Source organism: Suricata suricatta, chromosome 12 (genome assembly GCF_006229205.1).
Source record: "Suricata suricatta isolate VVHF042 chromosome 12, meerkat_22Aug2017_6uvM2_HiC, whole genome shotgun sequence".
Taxonomy (NCBI): Eukaryota; Metazoa; Chordata; class Mammalia; order Carnivora; family Herpestidae; genus Suricata; species Suricata suricatta.
Window position 1 is genome coordinate 81,696,422 of NC_043711.1, and position 19,309 is coordinate 81,715,730.

The 19,309-nt window shown below is 42.8% G+C and overlaps 1 protein-coding gene across 1 annotated transcript; it reads left to right on the top strand.

Annotated features, from left to right (window-relative positions):
• Positions 1-6,539: 6,539 nt before the first annotated feature.
• Positions 6,540-17,393, top strand: LOC115272968 (latherin-like). The gene is made up of 8 exons (XM_029915818.1): positions 6,540-6,639; positions 7,794-7,923; positions 9,524-9,628; positions 10,501-10,650; positions 12,789-12,870; positions 13,491-13,554; positions 14,656-14,735; positions 17,298-17,393. Exons 1-7 carry the CDS (start codon positions 6,540-6,542, stop codon positions 14,709-14,711), a joined length of 687 nt encoding a protein of 228 aa, XP_029771678.1. The 3' UTR covers positions 14,712-14,735; positions 17,298-17,393.
• The last annotated feature ends 1,916 nt before the right edge of the window (positions 17,394-19,309 follow it).

Here is a 19,309-nt window from a genome sequence, read left to right on the forward strand (position 1 = left end):
TCCAATCGGTGAACAGATAAATAGACGGTGGTGCGTCCAGACAGTAGAATTTCTCTAAAAAGAAATGAGCTACGGGGCGCCTGGATGGTTCAGTCAGCTGAGCACCCAACTCTTGGTTTCCGCTCAGGTCATGATATCAGTGTTCGTGAGATCAAGCCATGAGTCGGACTCCATGCTGACAGTGTGGAGCCTGCTTGGGATTCTCTCTCTCCCTCTCTCTGTATCTTCCCCTGTGCTTGCTCTCTCTCTCAATAAATAAATAAATAAACACTAAAAAACATTTTTAAAAGAAAGAAATAAGCTATCAGGTCATAAAAAGATACGGAGGAAACTTAAGTTCGTGTTATGAAGTAGAAGAAACCTACTAACTGAAAAGGCTGTATGTTGGATGATTTCAACTATATGAAATTCTGGAAAAGGAAAAACTACAGAGACAGTATTTTAAAAATCTATATTGTCAGGGACTTGGAAGGAGTAAGGGGTGAATTGGCAGAGCGCAGAGAATTTTTAGGTCAATGCAACTGTTCTGTATACCACAGAAGTAAATACACATCATGATGCATCTGTCCGAACCTACTGAATGTACACGGAGCTTGAAGCATACTGCGAACTGTGGGTGGTGAGTGATAATGATGTGTTAGCGCAGGCTTGTCATCATAACAACGTCCCACCCACGCTGGTGAGCGCTGCTGAGAATGGAGGCGGTGCCCACACAGGGGCCAGGAGGTATACAAGAAGCCTCCGCACATTCTGCTCCAATCTGCTGTGAACCTAAAGGTACTCAGAAAAATAGGCTATTCCAAACAAAACAAAAACAAAAGAAACACAACCCTTCATGGTAGAGGCTCTAAGCCTGGCACTGTGATTCCCTTAGAACCTGACCCCTGACTGCCCTTTCTGCCTCCTCTTCCTGGCTTCCTGGCTCACATTCTGCAAAGAGGAGGCATGCAGCGATGCTTGGGTGGGTGGCCAGGCTGAAACATGTACTGGGAACCCCTGCTCTCAAATGACCCACATTAGGATGGCCTTCTGGCTCTAACATGTATCCGCAGGCAGAAAACATACTGGATGAAGCTGAGTCGTAATTGGCTCTAGGGTCTACCTCCCGGGTGTGGATCTTGGCTCTTCCAGGGGCTGGAAACACATCACTCAGCTTCTTGGAGCCTCTTTGCCAGCAATGTGAGCACTGGAGCATCAACCCCTCACAGAGTTTGGAGAGGATGAAATGAGATGAAGTGTGCCAAGCATGTAGTGCAGAGCCTAGGGAGACAGAAAAACTTTCACACAGCCCCAAAAACTGACAAATTAGAGGCAGAAACTGAAATCCTCAAGCCTGGAGCTGAACAGGGGGACAAATATCTCAGCTTTGGAGTCAGAGAGGGATTAATTTCTAGCAGGGATTTTTATAACCCCTTCTTGGCAAGGGTGAGATTAAAACAAGTCTTCAAAGAATGGATCCTTAATTCATTTCCTTTAATACAGATTTGTGGAGTGTTTGCTACTTTCCAGGAACATCGGAATAGCTCAAGTGAAGGTCCTTAGGTAGGAGGGGTAAGGCATAGCAGGGAAACGATTCATAGGCAGCATTGGACATAGAGATGGTTTGCGGGAGATCAGCACAAGGTCTCCCACAGCTTGGACTTTGTGGAACTGTCTGATCTTTGCCAGAATGGCTAAATGACTTAATGTGGCAGACAAAAGTACTGAAAGCTGTCCCTTCAAGAAGACCTGCCACAAAGAGATTAGCCAGCTGATTATTCTCTGTATCTATCTGTCTATCCAGTTGCACAGAATGAAGACTTGCGAGCAATGAGCCAAAGTGCTAGGAGAGATTATCTCTAAATAGAGATATTGTTTTCTTTATGCATTTCTATATCTAAAAATGTTCCCTTGTGGGATATCTGGGTAGCTCAGTTGGTTAAACATCTGACTGGCTCAGGTCATGATCTTATGGTTTATGAGTTTGAGACCCACATCAGACTCCGTGCTGACTGACAGCTCAGAGTCTGGAGGCTGCTTCGGATCCTGTGGCTCCCTCTCTCTCTGCCCCTACCCTGCTCGCACCTTCTCTCTCTCTCTCTCTCTCTCTCTCAAGAATAATCATTAAAAATAATAATAAATTAAAATATTAACATTCCCTTGTATACATGGATCATGTGAATAATCTGAAATATATGTTTTAATACATTTTTGAAATTAAAGCTTGAGTGGGGTCCCAGTTGTAGGAGCAAATGATGGAGCATATCTGTCAAAGTTACGAGCTTGGGCATAAGGCAGAACTAGATTCAAAACCGGACTCGACTATAGACTAGCTCTATGACCTTGGGCAAATTTTTCCTCTCTTGAGTCTTGGTTTCCTCATCTGTAAACTGGGACTAAGGATCATTTTTCTATTATAAGGTTGCTATCAGGATTCCACAAGCATTTGTGAAAATTGCCTATCAGTGCTAAGATTATTATAGATGGGGAAACTGAGGCCCAGAAAGGGCACAGGACCTGTCCAGTGTCAAACAGCAAGGCATAGGTAGAGCCAGGCTAGAACTCAAGGCTCCCTGAATGGAAGCCAGGGCACATCCCACCTTGCCTCCACTCAAAGCAGACTGAGTGGCTTCCTCCACAGTCCTTTGGGTCCACCTCACTCGTGGCACAAGTGAGGAAGCCAACAGGACAGGGCCATGAATGAGAGTCATGAACACAGTCTCCCGACTCCTCAGGGCTCCCTACATTCTCTACATCTCTGCATTTGCTAACATTCTTGATGTGCAGTTTGAAATATGTTATTGACACTTCCATCAAATGTCTTAAGTGAGTCCCTATCTCCCTAATCCTCCAGGACTTCTATGCAGGAATATTTGCTTTGGAGGTGTTGGATGGACATGGTGAGATTGAGCGCTTCTCATCAGTTTCCTAGTGCCACGTCTTCCCAGCAGTGGGGTCACTCGCCATTTATAAAGTCTGCCCCACTGCAGAGCCATTGGGATTCACCTGACAGAGACTCAGCGCATCAGAGTGGTCCTGAAACTGACTCTACTTACCTGGGATCCCCACAGGTACTGCCCCAAGATGCTGAAAGTCTCAGATCTCCTTCTCATCCTCTATAGGCTGCTTGCCCTGTTGTCTGCTCAATATTTGAATAATTGAATCACCTGTGAGTCTGTTGTATGTTTTCATTTCTTGGGTTTCAGTCCATTTGTTTTTTTTGTGCATGTGTGTTTGCCTTGTAATTTTTCATTAGATACTAGACATCATGATACAAATTATAGAAGTTCTGAATGATACCATCATTTTCCAAAGCCAGCTGAAAGAAGATAGCCAAGAGATAGGATATAAGTGGATTGCTTTGCTTCTGCTGAACCTTAGATTTATGTTTTATGAAGGTGGAAATATTTTGATTTTGCTCTTACTCTTCAGGGGGAGACTTTATTTCTAGGGTATGTCCCTTTCTCCTACAGCATTGTCTTCTGGGTCTTAACTAAAAGCCCAAGGTGTCCATTAAGACCACTCCATCTTAAGAAAGCTTGAATTCAAACCAGTGTCTCCGCAGCACCACATAGGGGAGGTGCTGAGATCTGTGCTCAGCTTCTTAACTTTCAGCTGCTATCTTCTGCTGATGTCTCAAAGTCTAATGATTTTGACACCAAATATAATGTGCATTTATACACATGTATGCATTTCTATATTTAAAAATGTTCCCTTTCCACCCACACCACCAAGCAATTCTCTGACACTAGCTGAATGTCCTACAATTAATCTCAATTCTGACACTCTCTACCCAGAGATGGCATCAGATTCCACATTTCAGACCTTAGCCCATGAGACTGCCTTCACTTCATATGTCACGCGCAAGTCCGTGTTGGTTACCTGTGTTTCTGATTGACTGGTTATAAGTCAAAGGTTACCATAACCCCCTCCTTGGGTTTGGTTATCTTGCTAGAGTGGCTCACAGAACTCAGAGGAACATTTTTCCTCCTAGCTTACTGGTTTGCTATAAAAGAATACAACTCAGAAATAGCCAGGTGAAAGAGATGCTTAGAACAAGGTGTGAGGAGAGCACGGAGCTTCCGTGCTCTCTCTGGGTGCCTCACTCTCCTTGAATTTCCACATGTCCACCAACCCAGAAGCTCTTTGGACCCCATCCTTTTGGGGCTTTTTTTGGAGGCTTCCCTACACAAGCACTGGTCACTGCTGACTGAACTCAATCTTCAGCCCCTTTCTTCTCTCCAGAGGTCGGGGTATGGGGAGGCATTGGGAGGTGGAACTGAAAGGTCCAACCCTCTAACAATCACTTGGCTGGCTCCCCTGGTAACCAGCCCCATCCTTAGGTGCTTTCCAAAAATTACCTAATTAACATAACAAAAGACACCTTTATTGCTCTCATCCCTTAAGAAATTCCAAAGTCTTAGGAGCTCTGTGCCAGGAACTGGACAAAACCCAAGTATTTATTTCTTATTATAAATCATAATATCACAAGTCTCACACTGCACAGATGAGGTTAGGCCAGTGAGTTGACAGAAATCTGTGCACTGATTTTGGGACTCTTTTTCTGTTGTACCTCCCTCTGTAGGATTTTGTTCCTCAAGTCCCAACTACTCTAAAGCCCCCAGTTCAACTTCTGCCTCCTCAGCCCATTGAGACTGGTCTTTTTGTTTGGACCCTATTTCCCCATATGGAAAATTGGGGAATGACCTCAAGCAGAATTTGGGGTAAATGTGGAGCTCACCTTGAATGACACCCTTTTCTAAAGAATCACAGGCTCTCATAGTTTACCTGTGTAGTTTCTCATCGATACCCTCGAACCATGGTTTTATATATTTCCATTTTTTATAGTTGATTTACTGGGAGGTTTGGTCTGGTAACCCTGTCATGACCAAAACCAGAACTCTGCAACTGGAATTTGAATTTATATCTCATTGGAATCTTGTAACCATTCATTTAGGGCTCAGGGTGAGAAGGTTCAACACAGAAAATGGGCAATCTTAGAAAAACAACTTCAAGATTGGTTATTTCAAGAAAATGTTTTACGGGAAATAATACAGCAAGTGAGCCAAGAAAAATACCCAAGTATGTTCATCCTGGGGCTGTTTGGGGTTTGAATATAAGAATGGCCAAAAGGAGGAGACTGATTAAATAAACATTGGCCAATCCATACATTAGAATATTCTGCAGACAAGGAAGTTGAAAGACAGTCATGATGAGCCATTATTTGATTAAGTGATTCTACAGAAGCATGGCAGGACAATCTGGGTTTTTCATAATGTTATATGAATGCAAGTGTGTGTTTGTACATGCAAGTGTGTAAAGAAAAACTTCTGAAAGTAGAAACAGAATTTAATCTCTGAGAATTTATTTTTATTTACTTTTTTCTTTTTTATATATATCTTTTTCTAATTTTTCTACTTGTCTGAAAACAGATCGTCAAAATTAAACCAAATGGGCTACTTTATGTGGGACTGGTGACCAGAACTGGGCTCAGACTCTTCCCTGAATCTGTCAGGTGTCTAAAGGGGGATTGGGCCATACCAGCATCTACCTGTTAGTCTCAGGTCCCAAAAGGAGCCATTTGCACTGTCATTTGGCTGATGCCCCAGAAAGTCCCATCAACATTTGCATGAATGTCCTTGACCCATAAGGCAGTGTGAGGTAAGTGTCAGTGTCCTGAAGACCTATCCCAGCCCATGCCATATAAGCAGAAGATTCCAACCCAGAAGCACTGCAGACTGGACCACAGTCTCCACATACTCTAGACCAATCCTTGTCCCTTGGACTGAGGGACATGTCCCTGCCATTGTACATATTGTTTCCCATCAACTCAGGAAGGTAAGTCCTTTGAATCCCAAATGAGAATCATCATAATCATAAAACTCATCAGCATAATGGTGACCATTTATGGAGCACTTCCAATGTATAGAGCTGTGCTCAGTACTTATGACAAGGTTGAGAGGAAGGTATGGGTTTGTATCATCCACATTTTCCAGATGAGGAAACTGAACCTCCCCAAATCTGCACTGCCCAGATTGTCCAGCAAGTAGGTGGCAGAGCTGAGATTCCATCCCAGGCCTGTCTGTCTCTGAAGCCAGTGCACATCACCACCAATCCCTATGGTAAAATGAGGAAAATATGTCCTCCATACAATGCTATGTGGTGAAGCAACTTGCCCCAAATCTCACAATCTCACACCTGGTAAGAAGTAGAGGGCTTCAGAGACTCTTATTGTGACTATAACACTGTGCAGTATATCCCAGGGGTGGTGGGCATGTCTACTGGGGAAGACTGTATACCTGCAGGAAGAGCTGTATGTTCAGCTCCCTTGGGCGTACATATAAGCTGTGTGGCCTTGGGGAGCTGACTTCATCTCTTGGACCCTTCATTTCTTGCTCTATACTATGAGGAAAAGCATGTCTCCTTTCTGAAATTCACTGGTCCCATCTACAAAATAGGTCCACATGAGCCACCATAGACCTAAGCACTGGGGAGACCCACAGAGAATGAGCTCACAGCTGACCCTTTCTGCCCTCTCCCCTACAGGTACCTGACCCAAGATGCTAAAGGTCTCCAGCCTCTTCATTCTCCTCTGTGGGCTGCTTGCTTCATCCTCTTCTCAGGAGGTCCTGTCCAGAGTTTCTTCCCAGATCACTGATGGTGAGATTGTCCTGCCTTGGTTCATACCTGGCTTGATCAAACCCATAAGCCTCTCTTAAATTCTAGACCATGAACCAGTGTGGGTTAAGTTCTAATTAGCATAGTGTCTGGGACACAGTTAACATAATCATTGGCTGCTCTGATCATCACATTACTATATTTAATCCTGTTCTCTCAAGATTCTCTTTCTTCCTGTCTCCTTCCTCTGATTTACCTATTAAAACCCACCATCAAAAGACCCAGCCCTACCTGGACTGGCTCTTGTTCACCTCTCCTACCAGCTTCCTCCCCTCCCCAATCATTGGTTCCCCTCCTGCCACAGTAGCCTTCTCAACACATAAAGCACATCCCAGGACCTTAGCACTTGCTGGTCCCTCTGCCTGGAACACTCTTCTGGTATCAGAAGAGTATCAGTCTCCTTTCCCTTCTTTTGAGTCTCTGTTAAAAATGTTGCATTTGCAGAAGACATCCCTTGACTTCCTTGCATGAATTACCACCCTTGTTCAATATTCTCAGCTCCTCACTCTGCCTTTTATTTTTCTCTCATGACAGAAATAGCTTCAGCAGAATGCACAGTATGGCTGCAGTGGTTAAAATTCTGAAAAATTTTTTCTAAACTCCTGCTCAGAGACTCCCAAGTGGCTCCCTCTCATCACCCCAATCATCCTACCTTAACCCCAAGGCTCTAGGCTCCTCACCAACTGAAATCTAATGAGTCAACACCTGGCACAGCCTGGGAGCCACAGGGCCAGGCTACAGAGCTATGGTTGAATGTCTCTTTGATTGGTTGGTGCCCATGCCCAGCTGTTTGTTGAATATTTTGAAACCAGCCCCCTCATGGCACTTATCTGCACTTGACTCATGCATGTCTCTTTAATCACTACTTTATCATCTTTCTTCCCTCATCCCCACCAGAATGCTGGCTCCACAAGGGCATAGAATGCTGCCTGTTCTCACTGGTACAATCTGGAATGGCCCTAGCACATAGTAGGCCTCTAAAAATACTTGGTGAATGATTGTGTTGGGAACTTGGCCCAGCCCCAAGCAGATCAGGAAAACCAGGTGAATGGGACATTCTCAGAGGTCAAGGTTGCATCCGAGAATCTTTGGCATCTAAATGTCTAATGGGGGTGGGGGGGGGATATATTTTTCAGCTTTGACACAAGGACTCCTTGGTATGAACTTTCCTCCCGCTCTGCAGACAATTGACTTCCAGGGACCATTGAAGAATATCTTCAGCCTTGCCCTGGGCCAGCAGCTCACCAACGGGGATGCCAATTTTGAGTGAGTGGTCTTTGATCACAAACCCCCATGTCCAGACTGTCCTGATTTGTTGCTTTGTTAGCAGTTTTCTGGCATTGTCTTGACTCCATAAAGTCCCTTCCCTCAACTAATAGCCCTTCCAACTTCAATGGACTAAGACCCCCTGGTTGGGAGAAATTCCCACTGGGGGCAGAGACAGAAGCTAAGGAGGTGCTAAAGACAGGGATCTAGTCTCTTTGTCTGGGAAGAGAATGGGTGCTCGCCAGCTGTGAGAGCACCACCAGTGTCTTCCCCTATCTGAGTCTCAACTTCTACCCCTATTAAATGAGGAACTATAGCATCCAACCCCATAGGACTGTTGTGAATATTAAATGAAACAATACATGTTACACACTTACACAGCTCCTTGTCCTCAGCAAGCCCACAGTCAGCAGTACTAATCACAACAAGCTCTACAATAACAATATGGTAATCATAGTAATCAATGCTATCTGACCACCAGAGTGTAGGAGACACAGGTCCCTTATCTTAGCACATTCAAAACTACTGCTGATCCCCGCCCTCACAGCCTGCTTCTCCCCCAGTCCAGCCCGTCTCAGCTAATGAAACTCCACCCATCCGGCTGCTCTGGCCAAAACTCTTGACCTTGTCCAATGCCTCTGTTGTCACTCCCATTCCCTTGCAGCCTGTCTGCAAACTCTGTCCCCTCTACCTTCAAAACACACACAGGTGTCTGACCATTTTCTCCACCTCCTCTGGTTTGAACCACCAGCATCTGCCCCTGACTAATGGTTCCAGGTCCCACTGTTTCCAGTTCAAGCATTCTCTCCCATTCCTTCCACCAGTATCCACAAGCACCTTTCTAAGAAATAGGCCAGACACTCTAACTCCCTTGCTCAAACTCTCCAATGTCTCCTAATTGCTCTTAGAACCAAACCCAAAAGTCTTACCATTGTCCCACAAGGCCCCCGTGACCTGGTCTTGACTGCCCTCTCCCTTCTCCGCTGCCCACCTGCCATCTGGCATGCTGAGTCTGTTGCTGTTCCCGCACCAGGGCCTATACATTTTGTCTTCTTCTTCCTGGTCCCATCTTCCTCTGGTCATCTTTATGACTTACCTGTACCCTCAATTTCATTCATGATTCTGCTCTAGTGTCACTTCCTATAAGAAGCCTTCCCCGACACTCTGTCTAAAATGTCACTATTCCCAGTGTCACCCTCTTCATCTGATCCCATCAGGCTTTTTCTTTACAGCACCCAGCACCTCACACATTCTGAGTGCATTCACTTACTGGGTTTATTGTCTTATACATATACACTCTGTCCAAGCATGAGCTGTCTATAGCTTTCAGTCTTCTACTTATTATTTATTTATATTCCAGCCTGCTTGGTGCTGGCCAAAGAGCAAGACATGATGATCATTCTGTGATGCATTAAGGCAAGAGGTTCTTTTGTTCAGGGCTATATTTTCAGTGCTTATATCACATAGCAGCTGTGCAATAAATTCCATGATTAATGAGTCAGTAACTGTCTGTGCATACATTCAGTCTCTGCTCTGCCTTTACACAAAGTGGGGTCCCCCAGTGGCTAGAGCCACAACCTTCCCTGTTTTTCTCACACAGGGTACAGATGAAAGACCTTCGACTCTTTGAGGTCTTCCTTGAGAACTCCCCTGACTTCAAGGGAGTCGAGTTACGGATGCCATTGGCATTTTCCATACAAATAAAGTAAGTAACTGCAACTCGCTTGTACAATTCTGTACTTTTGCACAGATGTGTGGGGGTGTGGGAAGCAGCCATAACTAAAGGGTGTCCTGTATAATCTTAGCAAGTCTCATTGTGTGATTGGGACAAAACACCTCCCTCTCCAGGCCCAGGTCACTCTGCACGTAGAATTCAGAGCCTGCAGAATACCCAAATGCTTCCAAGCTGGGGGTCCTTCTAGGGAAAGCAGGGCAGGTTGAGCAAATTTCCTTTCCCTGCTTTATCCAGAGAGCTCTACTTTCATTTATTTGGACTTCATGAGCCCACTCAGCCCTGACTGAATACAATTTAAGGTGGGAACACAGAATCTACTCTAGACCACAATGCCCCTTGGCACCATTGCCTAGAGATGGTCCACAGATGTGTTTTGTTCTGTCTGCACTGTGTATCTTCAGAGACATCAGTCATTCCTCAGTTCATCACAGCTGTCACCTCTCCCTGCCAAACCGGCCCCTGCTTTATCTCATTCATTTCCTTCTCAAGCCTGGCCCTGGAGGCAGTGGAGTTTGTAACCGCTAGCAAAGTACTTTTCAAATTCAGTTTCTCGATTTTGATAGGATGCCATACTTAGAACCAACCTTTTCCTTTCTAACTGTCCCCTGAGCCAGATATAGTGGGTATCAGGTACACATCGTGAATGCAGACCTACTTGGCTTAGCCACTGGCTGGATGGCCAACTTGGAGAAAGCCATTCCCATTCTCCAGTCCTGAATTACCTCTTTTGAAAAATGAGGAAATTATCTCATTTTGAGAGTCCTGTGCAAACCAGGGGAACCTTCATTCTAGAAACAAATGGGAGGTTGTCTCCCACCAGCCTTAATACTTCTCTCCCACAGATTTCCGGCTCTTAATCCCTACATATTCCATGTACGGACAGATATGAAAGTCCAGCTTTACTTGGAGAAAGATGTAAACAACAGATACCAACTCACTTTTGGACATTGCAGGATTGTGCCTGAGACCGTATGGATCCAATCCAGAAATTTGTGAGTTCTCCATTTTTTCTCTCAGCATCCAACTGGTTGTGATGAAGTCCCAAGGAGGCTCCACCTGAAACACTTCAACAGCAAAGTATATCTTCCAAAGGGATCTCTTGCATATGAGGTTGTGTGTTTTACAAATAGAACTTCATAGCATTTAAACATTTTATTTATTATGAAAACAATATTTTCACTGACATGAAAAGAGGTTCACTGAATAGTACCAAGAACAAACAAAGCAGACTCACTTGATCATTAGTAGATATTTAGGTTATTTCTGAATTTTTTTGCTATTATAAATAATCCTGAACTTTCAGTGCAGGGAGTTATAGACTGCTGAAATGATTGGCAAAATATAAAGTTATACAACTTTCAAATTTGAAGGTATATACTAGTTTTAAGGCATTCCAAATCACTCACCAGATACTTCACCAACAGAACTGAAGTGAGGTGCTTCTGCCTGGCATTGGTCAGTTTCACCCCAGAACCAATCTGGACCAATTATTCTCATGTTTGCAACCTTTCTCATCAGTAGGGAATTTCAGCAGAAAATCCCATGGGTGCCGTTCTTTTGACTATCAGTAGAGCAAGGATTTCATCATTTGTGTATTCATCTGTAAACTCTCCTCTTCAGAGTAACTGTTTTCAGAGGTTTGCCCTTTTACTAAGTGTTATCTTTTATGATCTTTTTACAATCTTCTTTGTAAGATTTTTGAAAATTTAGGCTCATATCTATGATGAGCTGCAGCCAAATGCTCTACCACTGAGCTATACTCCCCATGAGTAACTGAATTCAATAATCATCACCAACCTATTGTATACCGTGTCTTTTTCATTCATGAATTCTTCATTTGATTCATTTCCCAGTTGCTCACTGTTTTAAGAAAGATCTGAGTGTGGAATCCTTTCTGAGCCCTTACAGGTCGGGAGTGTCCTCTTGTTCTGTTCCAGACACAGTGTCCTTGACTTAGAGCCACTCCACCCACCCACCACTCTCCCCCCTTCTCTGGAGGAAACTCTGTCACTGAGGCTCCATGTCTTTTGAAAGGTTGAAGAAAACCAGTTTTTTCTTTGAGGGAAATCTGAGTCTTCAGGCTGGAAGTAGTAGTTCAGCTGATGTATATGTAAGCTCTTTATAGGATAAAGACACAAACACTTTGCCTGAGAATGATATTTACCCTCACTTGTAATGATATGGACTGAGCCAGGAAAGTGAAGACACATTTACACTGCTGTTTCCCAATTTTTTCTCATCTCCCCCAACTGAAGAATGATATTGCACTATCCCTTCTATTAGAGCATAACCATCAGACTAAGGAGAAAACAGCTGGAACATTAGATAATCAGAAGAATGGGAAGTTGTGCCAGAAAGTGATCAGGACCTTAAAGGGTGGTAGAAGCTGAAAGCATTCCAGAAGAGAAGAATAAAATAGGCAAGAAGAGGGAGGTGGTGGGGCACAATGATAAGATAAAGGTGATTTAAATTGAAAGATTAATTTCAGGGGCCCCTGAGTGGCTGGGTTGGTTTAGTGTCCAACTCTTGATTTCAGCTCAGGTCATGATCCCAAGTATGTGGGATTGAGCCCCACATCAGGCTTTGCACTGAGCACGGAGCCTGCTTAAGATTCTCTCTCACTCTCTCACTCTCCCTCTGCCCTTCTCCCTTACTCGTGTTCTCTTTCTCTAAAGTAAATAATAAATAAATAAGAAAATAAAGAAATTAAAAGATTGATTTTAAGGAGCCTTAAGAGGTACATTGGAGCAGAAGGGCAAGGCTAGCTATGGAGTGCCATGGAAAGAGGAGTAGACTTTAAATAATGCAGAGTCAACTAAGTGCATAAGTGATATAAAGAAAGGAGGGTTTGGTGGGGTGCCTAGGTGCCTCAGTTAGTTAAGAGTTTGACTCTTGACTTTGGCTCAGGTCATGATCTCATGGTTCATGAGTTCAAGCCCCACATTGGGTTCTGCCTGACAGCATGCAGCCTACTTGGGATTCTCTCTCTCCCTCTCTCTGACCCTCCCCAACTGGCTCCCTCTCTCTCTCCCTAAATAAATAAATAAATAAATAAATAAATAATACTTTTTTAAAAAGGAAAGGAAGGTTTGGGAGAATTTAATCTGTTCTACTTTTGTTCATTATTTAGCATCACCCCAATGAAAACCTTTATTGTGGGAAACATAGAAAGAGTCCTGAGAAACCTGATAATCCAAAATTTTGGAGCAAAGGTAAGTATACAAACCCAGACTACTTCAGCTTTTGACTCTGAGACCCAGAGCTTGGTGGACTGCGTCTTCTTAATAAACTGGAAAGAAATCTCCCAGGAAGGAGAGTTAGGGAGAGAGGAAGTGGCATTTATCAAACTCTCATTCTGCAACCAGCACTGGTGAAGTGCTTTACGGATGGATGTTAGTTAATTCTTCAAGTCAAAATCAGCATCTGTGTGACTGGAGATAAGTTGATAAGCCTCTTCAAGACTCAGTTTCCTTATCTGTAAAACAAGTATAAGTCATCATAAAAATTAACAGCTAATATTCATTAACCACACAGGCACTGTGCTAAGGATCTTACGCAAATTTTCTTATCCTACAAACATCTTATACTCTAAGAACCAATATTCTTTCCATTTGCCAGATTCAACAAAAAGTTCCAGAGATGGCTACCGACTTACCTAACTCACACAGCTGCCCTGTGACCCCAAGGCAGTCTATCCCCCAAACTCCCCTACATCATCGTTCCCTAGAATAGGTTGGCTTAGAAGGAGAGTTTGCCTCGATTGCCCCCTGAATATTCAGTCAACATTGGTAAAGTCCTCCTTCTGACTCTTGCATATTTTCTTGTCTTTCAGATGTGTCCCTTCATTAATTCATGGCTTTATAACCTGAATCCACAAGTGACTAACCAACTGATTAGTAAGTGCTGGTGATGAGAAGACATAGGGACACCCCAGAAAGCTCAGACTCCTCCTTCACTCTTTTCATCTCCTCTCCCCTAACACTTCCCCAATCCTTGATGAAGCAGAATGGTCCCTGATAATGACAATCCTCATAAACCCAACTGCCATTTACTGATGGAGTCCTGTGCACTATTCACACGGTTAAAGACTTTGCCTTCACTAGCCATTGAAACTCCACCATGAGCCAAGTACATGGTGGTTTCAATTCTATTTTGGTCTCCAAAGCCTAGAGAAAATGAGATATAAATGGAAGCTACTCTGGGGGAGAAAAGCTGCCTGATTCCTCTTAACTTTCCTCCTAGATTAGATTATGTTGCATTATGAGCAGAAAATTGACTGGTTATAACCCAAAGACTGCTTCCTTCTAATAGTCGCTATCTCCAGGCACCCAAAGTTTCCAGGTCTGCCTGGAAATCAGGCAGCTGAAATCAGCCAGCAGGAATCTGAAAACCAATAGAGTTTCTGGGTCAAAAGGGCTCCTCCTTCATTCACTAGTCCTTACCAAGTGCTAGATGCTGGATTTTCTAAAGTTCCTTTAAAAATACGTCCTGAAAAAGCAGTTTTCTGGCCTCTCCCCACACACCCCCAGTGATAGGAGCTCACTATTTATGAAGTAGGAAGCTTGAGGCAGTTAATCTGCAAGAGTCTTAAAACTCCCAAAGTTTGTTTCCCAGACTCACCCAAAGTAAATGTGAGTAGGGTGGCTCAACCAATACTGATATTGATCCACCATTCTGGAGAGGTGACCAGGCAAATGGGGACCCAGCTGCTATGATGCCAAATTCCTCCACTGTCTCATTTCAGTGTACAGATCTTCAGTTATTAGTTTGGAAGGGAGTACTTGTTCCCAATTTATGGACAAGGAAACCAAGGTCCAGAACTGTCACTAAAATGATCAGAGATGCCAGCAACAAAGGACAGCCTCCAGGCCCACACTCCAAGCATTTGACTCATTCCCTGGCCCTGCTCTACCCCCATTCGGAGCAGGAAAAAACTCCTTTGGCCTCTCTGATCCTCCTCTACCCCAACTGTCTAAGATATATGTTTTGCCTTCTAGGTCTGCTGCTGCAGCAGAGCAGGTACCAAGCCACAGTCGAAGTATCTCCAAAATAAAGGAACCATGTTTGCACCAATCTGGTGAGAGATCAGAGCATACTTCCATTCCTTAGTGATGGCACTGGGACTTTAGGGTCATTACAAATATGTCATTTGTTCATTCACAAAATTTCAATTAAAGCATCTACTACATGCTAACAGCTAGGAATATGGCTGTGAATACAAAAAGACCCTGTTCTCCTGGAGTTTGTATCCTAGTTGCTTGTACTGACAATGAACTAGGAAATAAATGTATAGTCAGATAAATTCCAGAGTGTGGTGGGTACTATGCAGAAAACAAAGTAAGGAGTGAGAAAGAATAATGGGTGGGAGCATGGAGGGAGGCATCAAATTAAGAGAGATCTTTCAGCTGAGCCCTGAATGATAAGGCAGAAGTTGTGCTAAGACCCAGTTGTGCCAAAGCCATAGACAGGAGGATGTGCATGTGCAAAAGCCCTGAGGAAGGAATGAGTTTTCCTCTTGGAAGCAAAAAGGGGAGCAATGTGGCTGATATGTGGAAGGGGGTCAGTTATAGGAGATATCTTTGCAACGTTTCTGTAAAAGGAGATGTTATTATTCATGTATCATCTATTTATTTACAACTATTTTGTGCTGAATACATTCTGCTCAAGTATCATACTCTCAGGTCTTTAAAAAAAAAAGGTATATCTGCCACTCTCTTCCTTGCTTATTTTTTCTTCATAAAATTCATTATTATCTGACTTTTTACTATATTATGTGTTTCTTTTCTGTCTCCCATACCAGAATGTATATTTCATGGAAGCAAGGACTTTCTTTTTCTTTTTTTAATGTTTATTTATTTTTAAGAGAAAGAGAGAGACAGAGCATGAGTTTGGGAAAGGTACAGAGAGAGGGAGACACAGAATCCAAAGTAGCCTCCAGGCTCTGAGCTGTCAGCACAGAGCCCAATGTGGGACTTGAACTCATGAGCTGTGAGATCATGACCTGAGCTTAAGTCAGATGCTTAACTGACTGAGTGACCCAGGAGCCTCAGGAAGGACTTTTTCTATTCCCTGTTTTATACCAGGTGCCAGGATTACAAAATGAATTAGACATGCCCCTGACTTCAAGAGCCCCCAGTCTAGTAAAGGATAAGACACGTAAATAGGCAATTTCATATGCAGAAGGTGTTCTGGTTGGGGTTCTGTGGAAGTAAAGAGGCAAGATCCAGCAGCACTGCTTGGAGACTTCCAGGAGGACTTCACAGAGAACGTAGGATTTAAACTGGATGTTGAAAAATGATTAAGAGTTTCTTTATAGGAAAATGAATTAAAATCAGAGGTACATGATATGTGCAAATATACATGAGTAGGAAAGAACCTGATGCTCTGAACAATGAGAAGAATCTCTAGGTGACTTGTCATAGGAATCATGGAAGATAGAGGCATCCTCTTCTGAGGGGCAAAGATAAAGTTTGTTGTGAACTATACACATGCTTTCTAAAAACAAAGGTTCACATGATGGAATGAGCCACCAAGAAGGTGCAGTCCATGAAAGGGACATAAAAAAAAACCTGAAAGGCCAACACCATAATGGAATCTATGCCTTTGGATTGATAGCTTAGTTATGTAAGATTCTAAAGTAACACTGTCTAATAAAAATATAATACAAAACACATATGTAGCTTAGAGTTTTCTAGCAATGAATTTTTTAAAGGAAAAGGAAACAGATTATATTTAGCAAATTTCATTGATCAAATATATCCAAAATATTATCATCTTCACATCTAATCAATATAAAATTATTAATGAAATGTTTTAAATTCTATTTTTGTACTAAGTATTTGATATCTGGTGTGTATTTCATACTCACAAGACATTTCAATTTGGACTAGCTGCAACTGACGTATTCAACATTCACATATGGCTAGTGGCTGCCATATTGGACAATGCAGTTCTAACTTGCTGCCAATTGCAAAACTTTAAAAAGCCTAGAACATTTAATTTTATACCCACCAAAACATCTAGGCTGACATCTAACATAGCAGCTCCAACTGTACCCCCATGTTATATTCAGTCCACAGACATATTTGGTTCAACCTAGAAAATATTTTGTAAATATGACTTTGTCACCAATATTAAAAGTAAGAAATATATCTTTTGATCAAGCAGGACTTCTGACAATATTTTACATCCTTGTGTCATAAAATAAGGCAAGATGAGAAGGAAGACTCAACTTAACTGATGAGAGAGAGAGAGAGTATAGGGAACAGAGCGAGTTTTTTATCCAAGGATAGGCAGTGGATGAATGTCCAGACTGGAATATGGTTCAGCACCATGGATAGTGGACAGCAGTACCAGAGCAATGACGTGAGATGGGGAAAAGAGGCCAGCTCTGGTTTACAGCATCCTTCAAAGGGAGGAGAAGAAAGGCGCCTGGGCGGCTCAGTCGATTAAGCATCCACCTCTTGATTTCAGCTAAGATCATGATCTGACGGTTAGTGGGTTGAGACCCACCCACCTTCCCCATGGGGCTCTGCGCTGGCAGAGAGGACTCTGCTTGGGATTCTCTCCCTCTGCTCTTCCCCTTCTCCTCAAAAAAAGGAGGGTATGAAATTGACTAATATTTTGATATCTCACACAGAATCAGGTACCGCTTGCTGATCTCCTCCTTGGAATGTCCTCCACACTTCAGACCATCGCCTATATGGTGATGATCCTAGATGTTCATGTTGATTATTCAGCCGATACCTGGAATTTCATTTCCCACCCTGGACTCACGGATTCCCTATTTCTCTGGGTATGGAAGCTATTTCCCTGTAACTTCTCACCAGAATCCATGTGCTGATTCCCTGTAATATCTTCACAATAAAAAAAAAATTTGGCAGTTCAGAACTGTGGGCCGTCCTGCCTCCAGTGTACAATGTGGGCGGGGGCAAAAATAGCCAGAGATGGTGGTGGGTCTGATCATGACGACAAAAGCTTGCACAGCGTGGGAGGATGCCTAGGTTAATTTAACCTTTGTCTCAGAAATACTTCAACACTCTGATCTTGAGATTCCCAGAAACTAAGAAACAAGTCTTCCTGTCTTGCCTGAGATATTTTCTGGAAGATTCTATCACCTTATGTAGCTCCCCTTTTTGAGCCACAATTTCCCCACTGTGAAGTAAGAATGTTGGTCTTATCCAATATATCCTTTAGGCAACCTACAAAGTTGTGGTTTATGGAAGAAAACTTACCTTGGCCCTGGTAACTCCACCTTTCTTCCCTGTATCACCAAACTTCTCAAGAGACATATTGTTCAAAATAACTTAGTTTAGGTCATTTATGACATCTTTCATGGACAACACCAGTGAACCCTTTTTCAGTGTTCATATTCCTCAAGTCATTAATTTTGGATGATCCTTCCAGTCTACTCCCCAGCTGTTCCTCCTCCTCTTTTTCCTCCTTATCACATCTTGACTCATGCCTGGCACTCTTCTGTGCATATATACATTACATCATTTACTCTTAAATAAATTGTGTTTTTATTAAGTTTTTATCTCTTGGTTACAAATCTATCTTTCTGTGCTGTTTTTGCAGTGCTAGGTCTGGGATTCTGAAAAACACTCTATCTTCTTTACCATCTTGCTCCTCGTTAGGATCCATTACTAGAGGGAGCATGCAAGGCTGAAGGAAGAGAAAAGAAACTTCCTCTCTTCAGTTTGTTTCCTCTTCCTCTAACCATCACCCAACAATGGTTTTTCACTCAATCAGTGAAAGGCAGATTCAGTGTACATGTTGTTTGTTTGGTTTTTTGTTTGTTTGTTTGTTTGTTTAATACTCCCAAACCAGCTTTATTATGTTCCTTATAATACTGCACCAGCCAACAGGAGTCCCTTCCTCAGAGTCTGCTTCCCGGTTCCATGGGGTTTTTCCTCCAAGATCCTTAAAACTCATCCCAACCACCCTTTGTTGCCACTAGACCCATAACTAGGTTCAAATCTCAGCCATGCTCCAGAGGAGCAAGAATAGAGGATAAAATAACTTATATACTCAAAATAATTACCTTTTTTGTTCATTTATATCAGCAGGCATGAGGAATATGTATAGCAATTGACTCTAAATATGTTAGACCAAGGAAGATAGAAGATAACACTGTGTTATTCCTAATTAATTAATGAGTGCTTTTATCAAAGATTTTGGGATTAATATTACATCATACAGTTAAAAATAGCTTTGATAGTTTACTGTGTTGGTTATTGGAAATTAAACTCAAAAATGGCCTTCTTTTGGGGCAACTAGGTTGCTCTGTCTATTAAGCATCCAACTTCGGCTCAAGTCATAATCTCACTGCTCAGGAGTTTGAGCCCCACATTATGATCTGTGCTAACAGCTTGGAGCCTGGAGACTGCTTCCAATTCTGTGTCTCCCTCTCTCTCTCTGCCCCCACCCTACTTGTGCTCTGTTACTCTCTTTCTCTCTCTCTCTCAAATATAAAATAAAATATTTTTTTAATGGCCTTCATTGAATAAGGTTGAGAACACTCCAGCTTCAATATAAGTAACCAATCCAAAGGCTTGGGGAGATTGGATTGTTGGAGTGGTTTGATCTTTTGCAAACACATTCCCACCATTACATCTCCTGAGAGGGTCCAAAGGACAACCTCTTCACTAA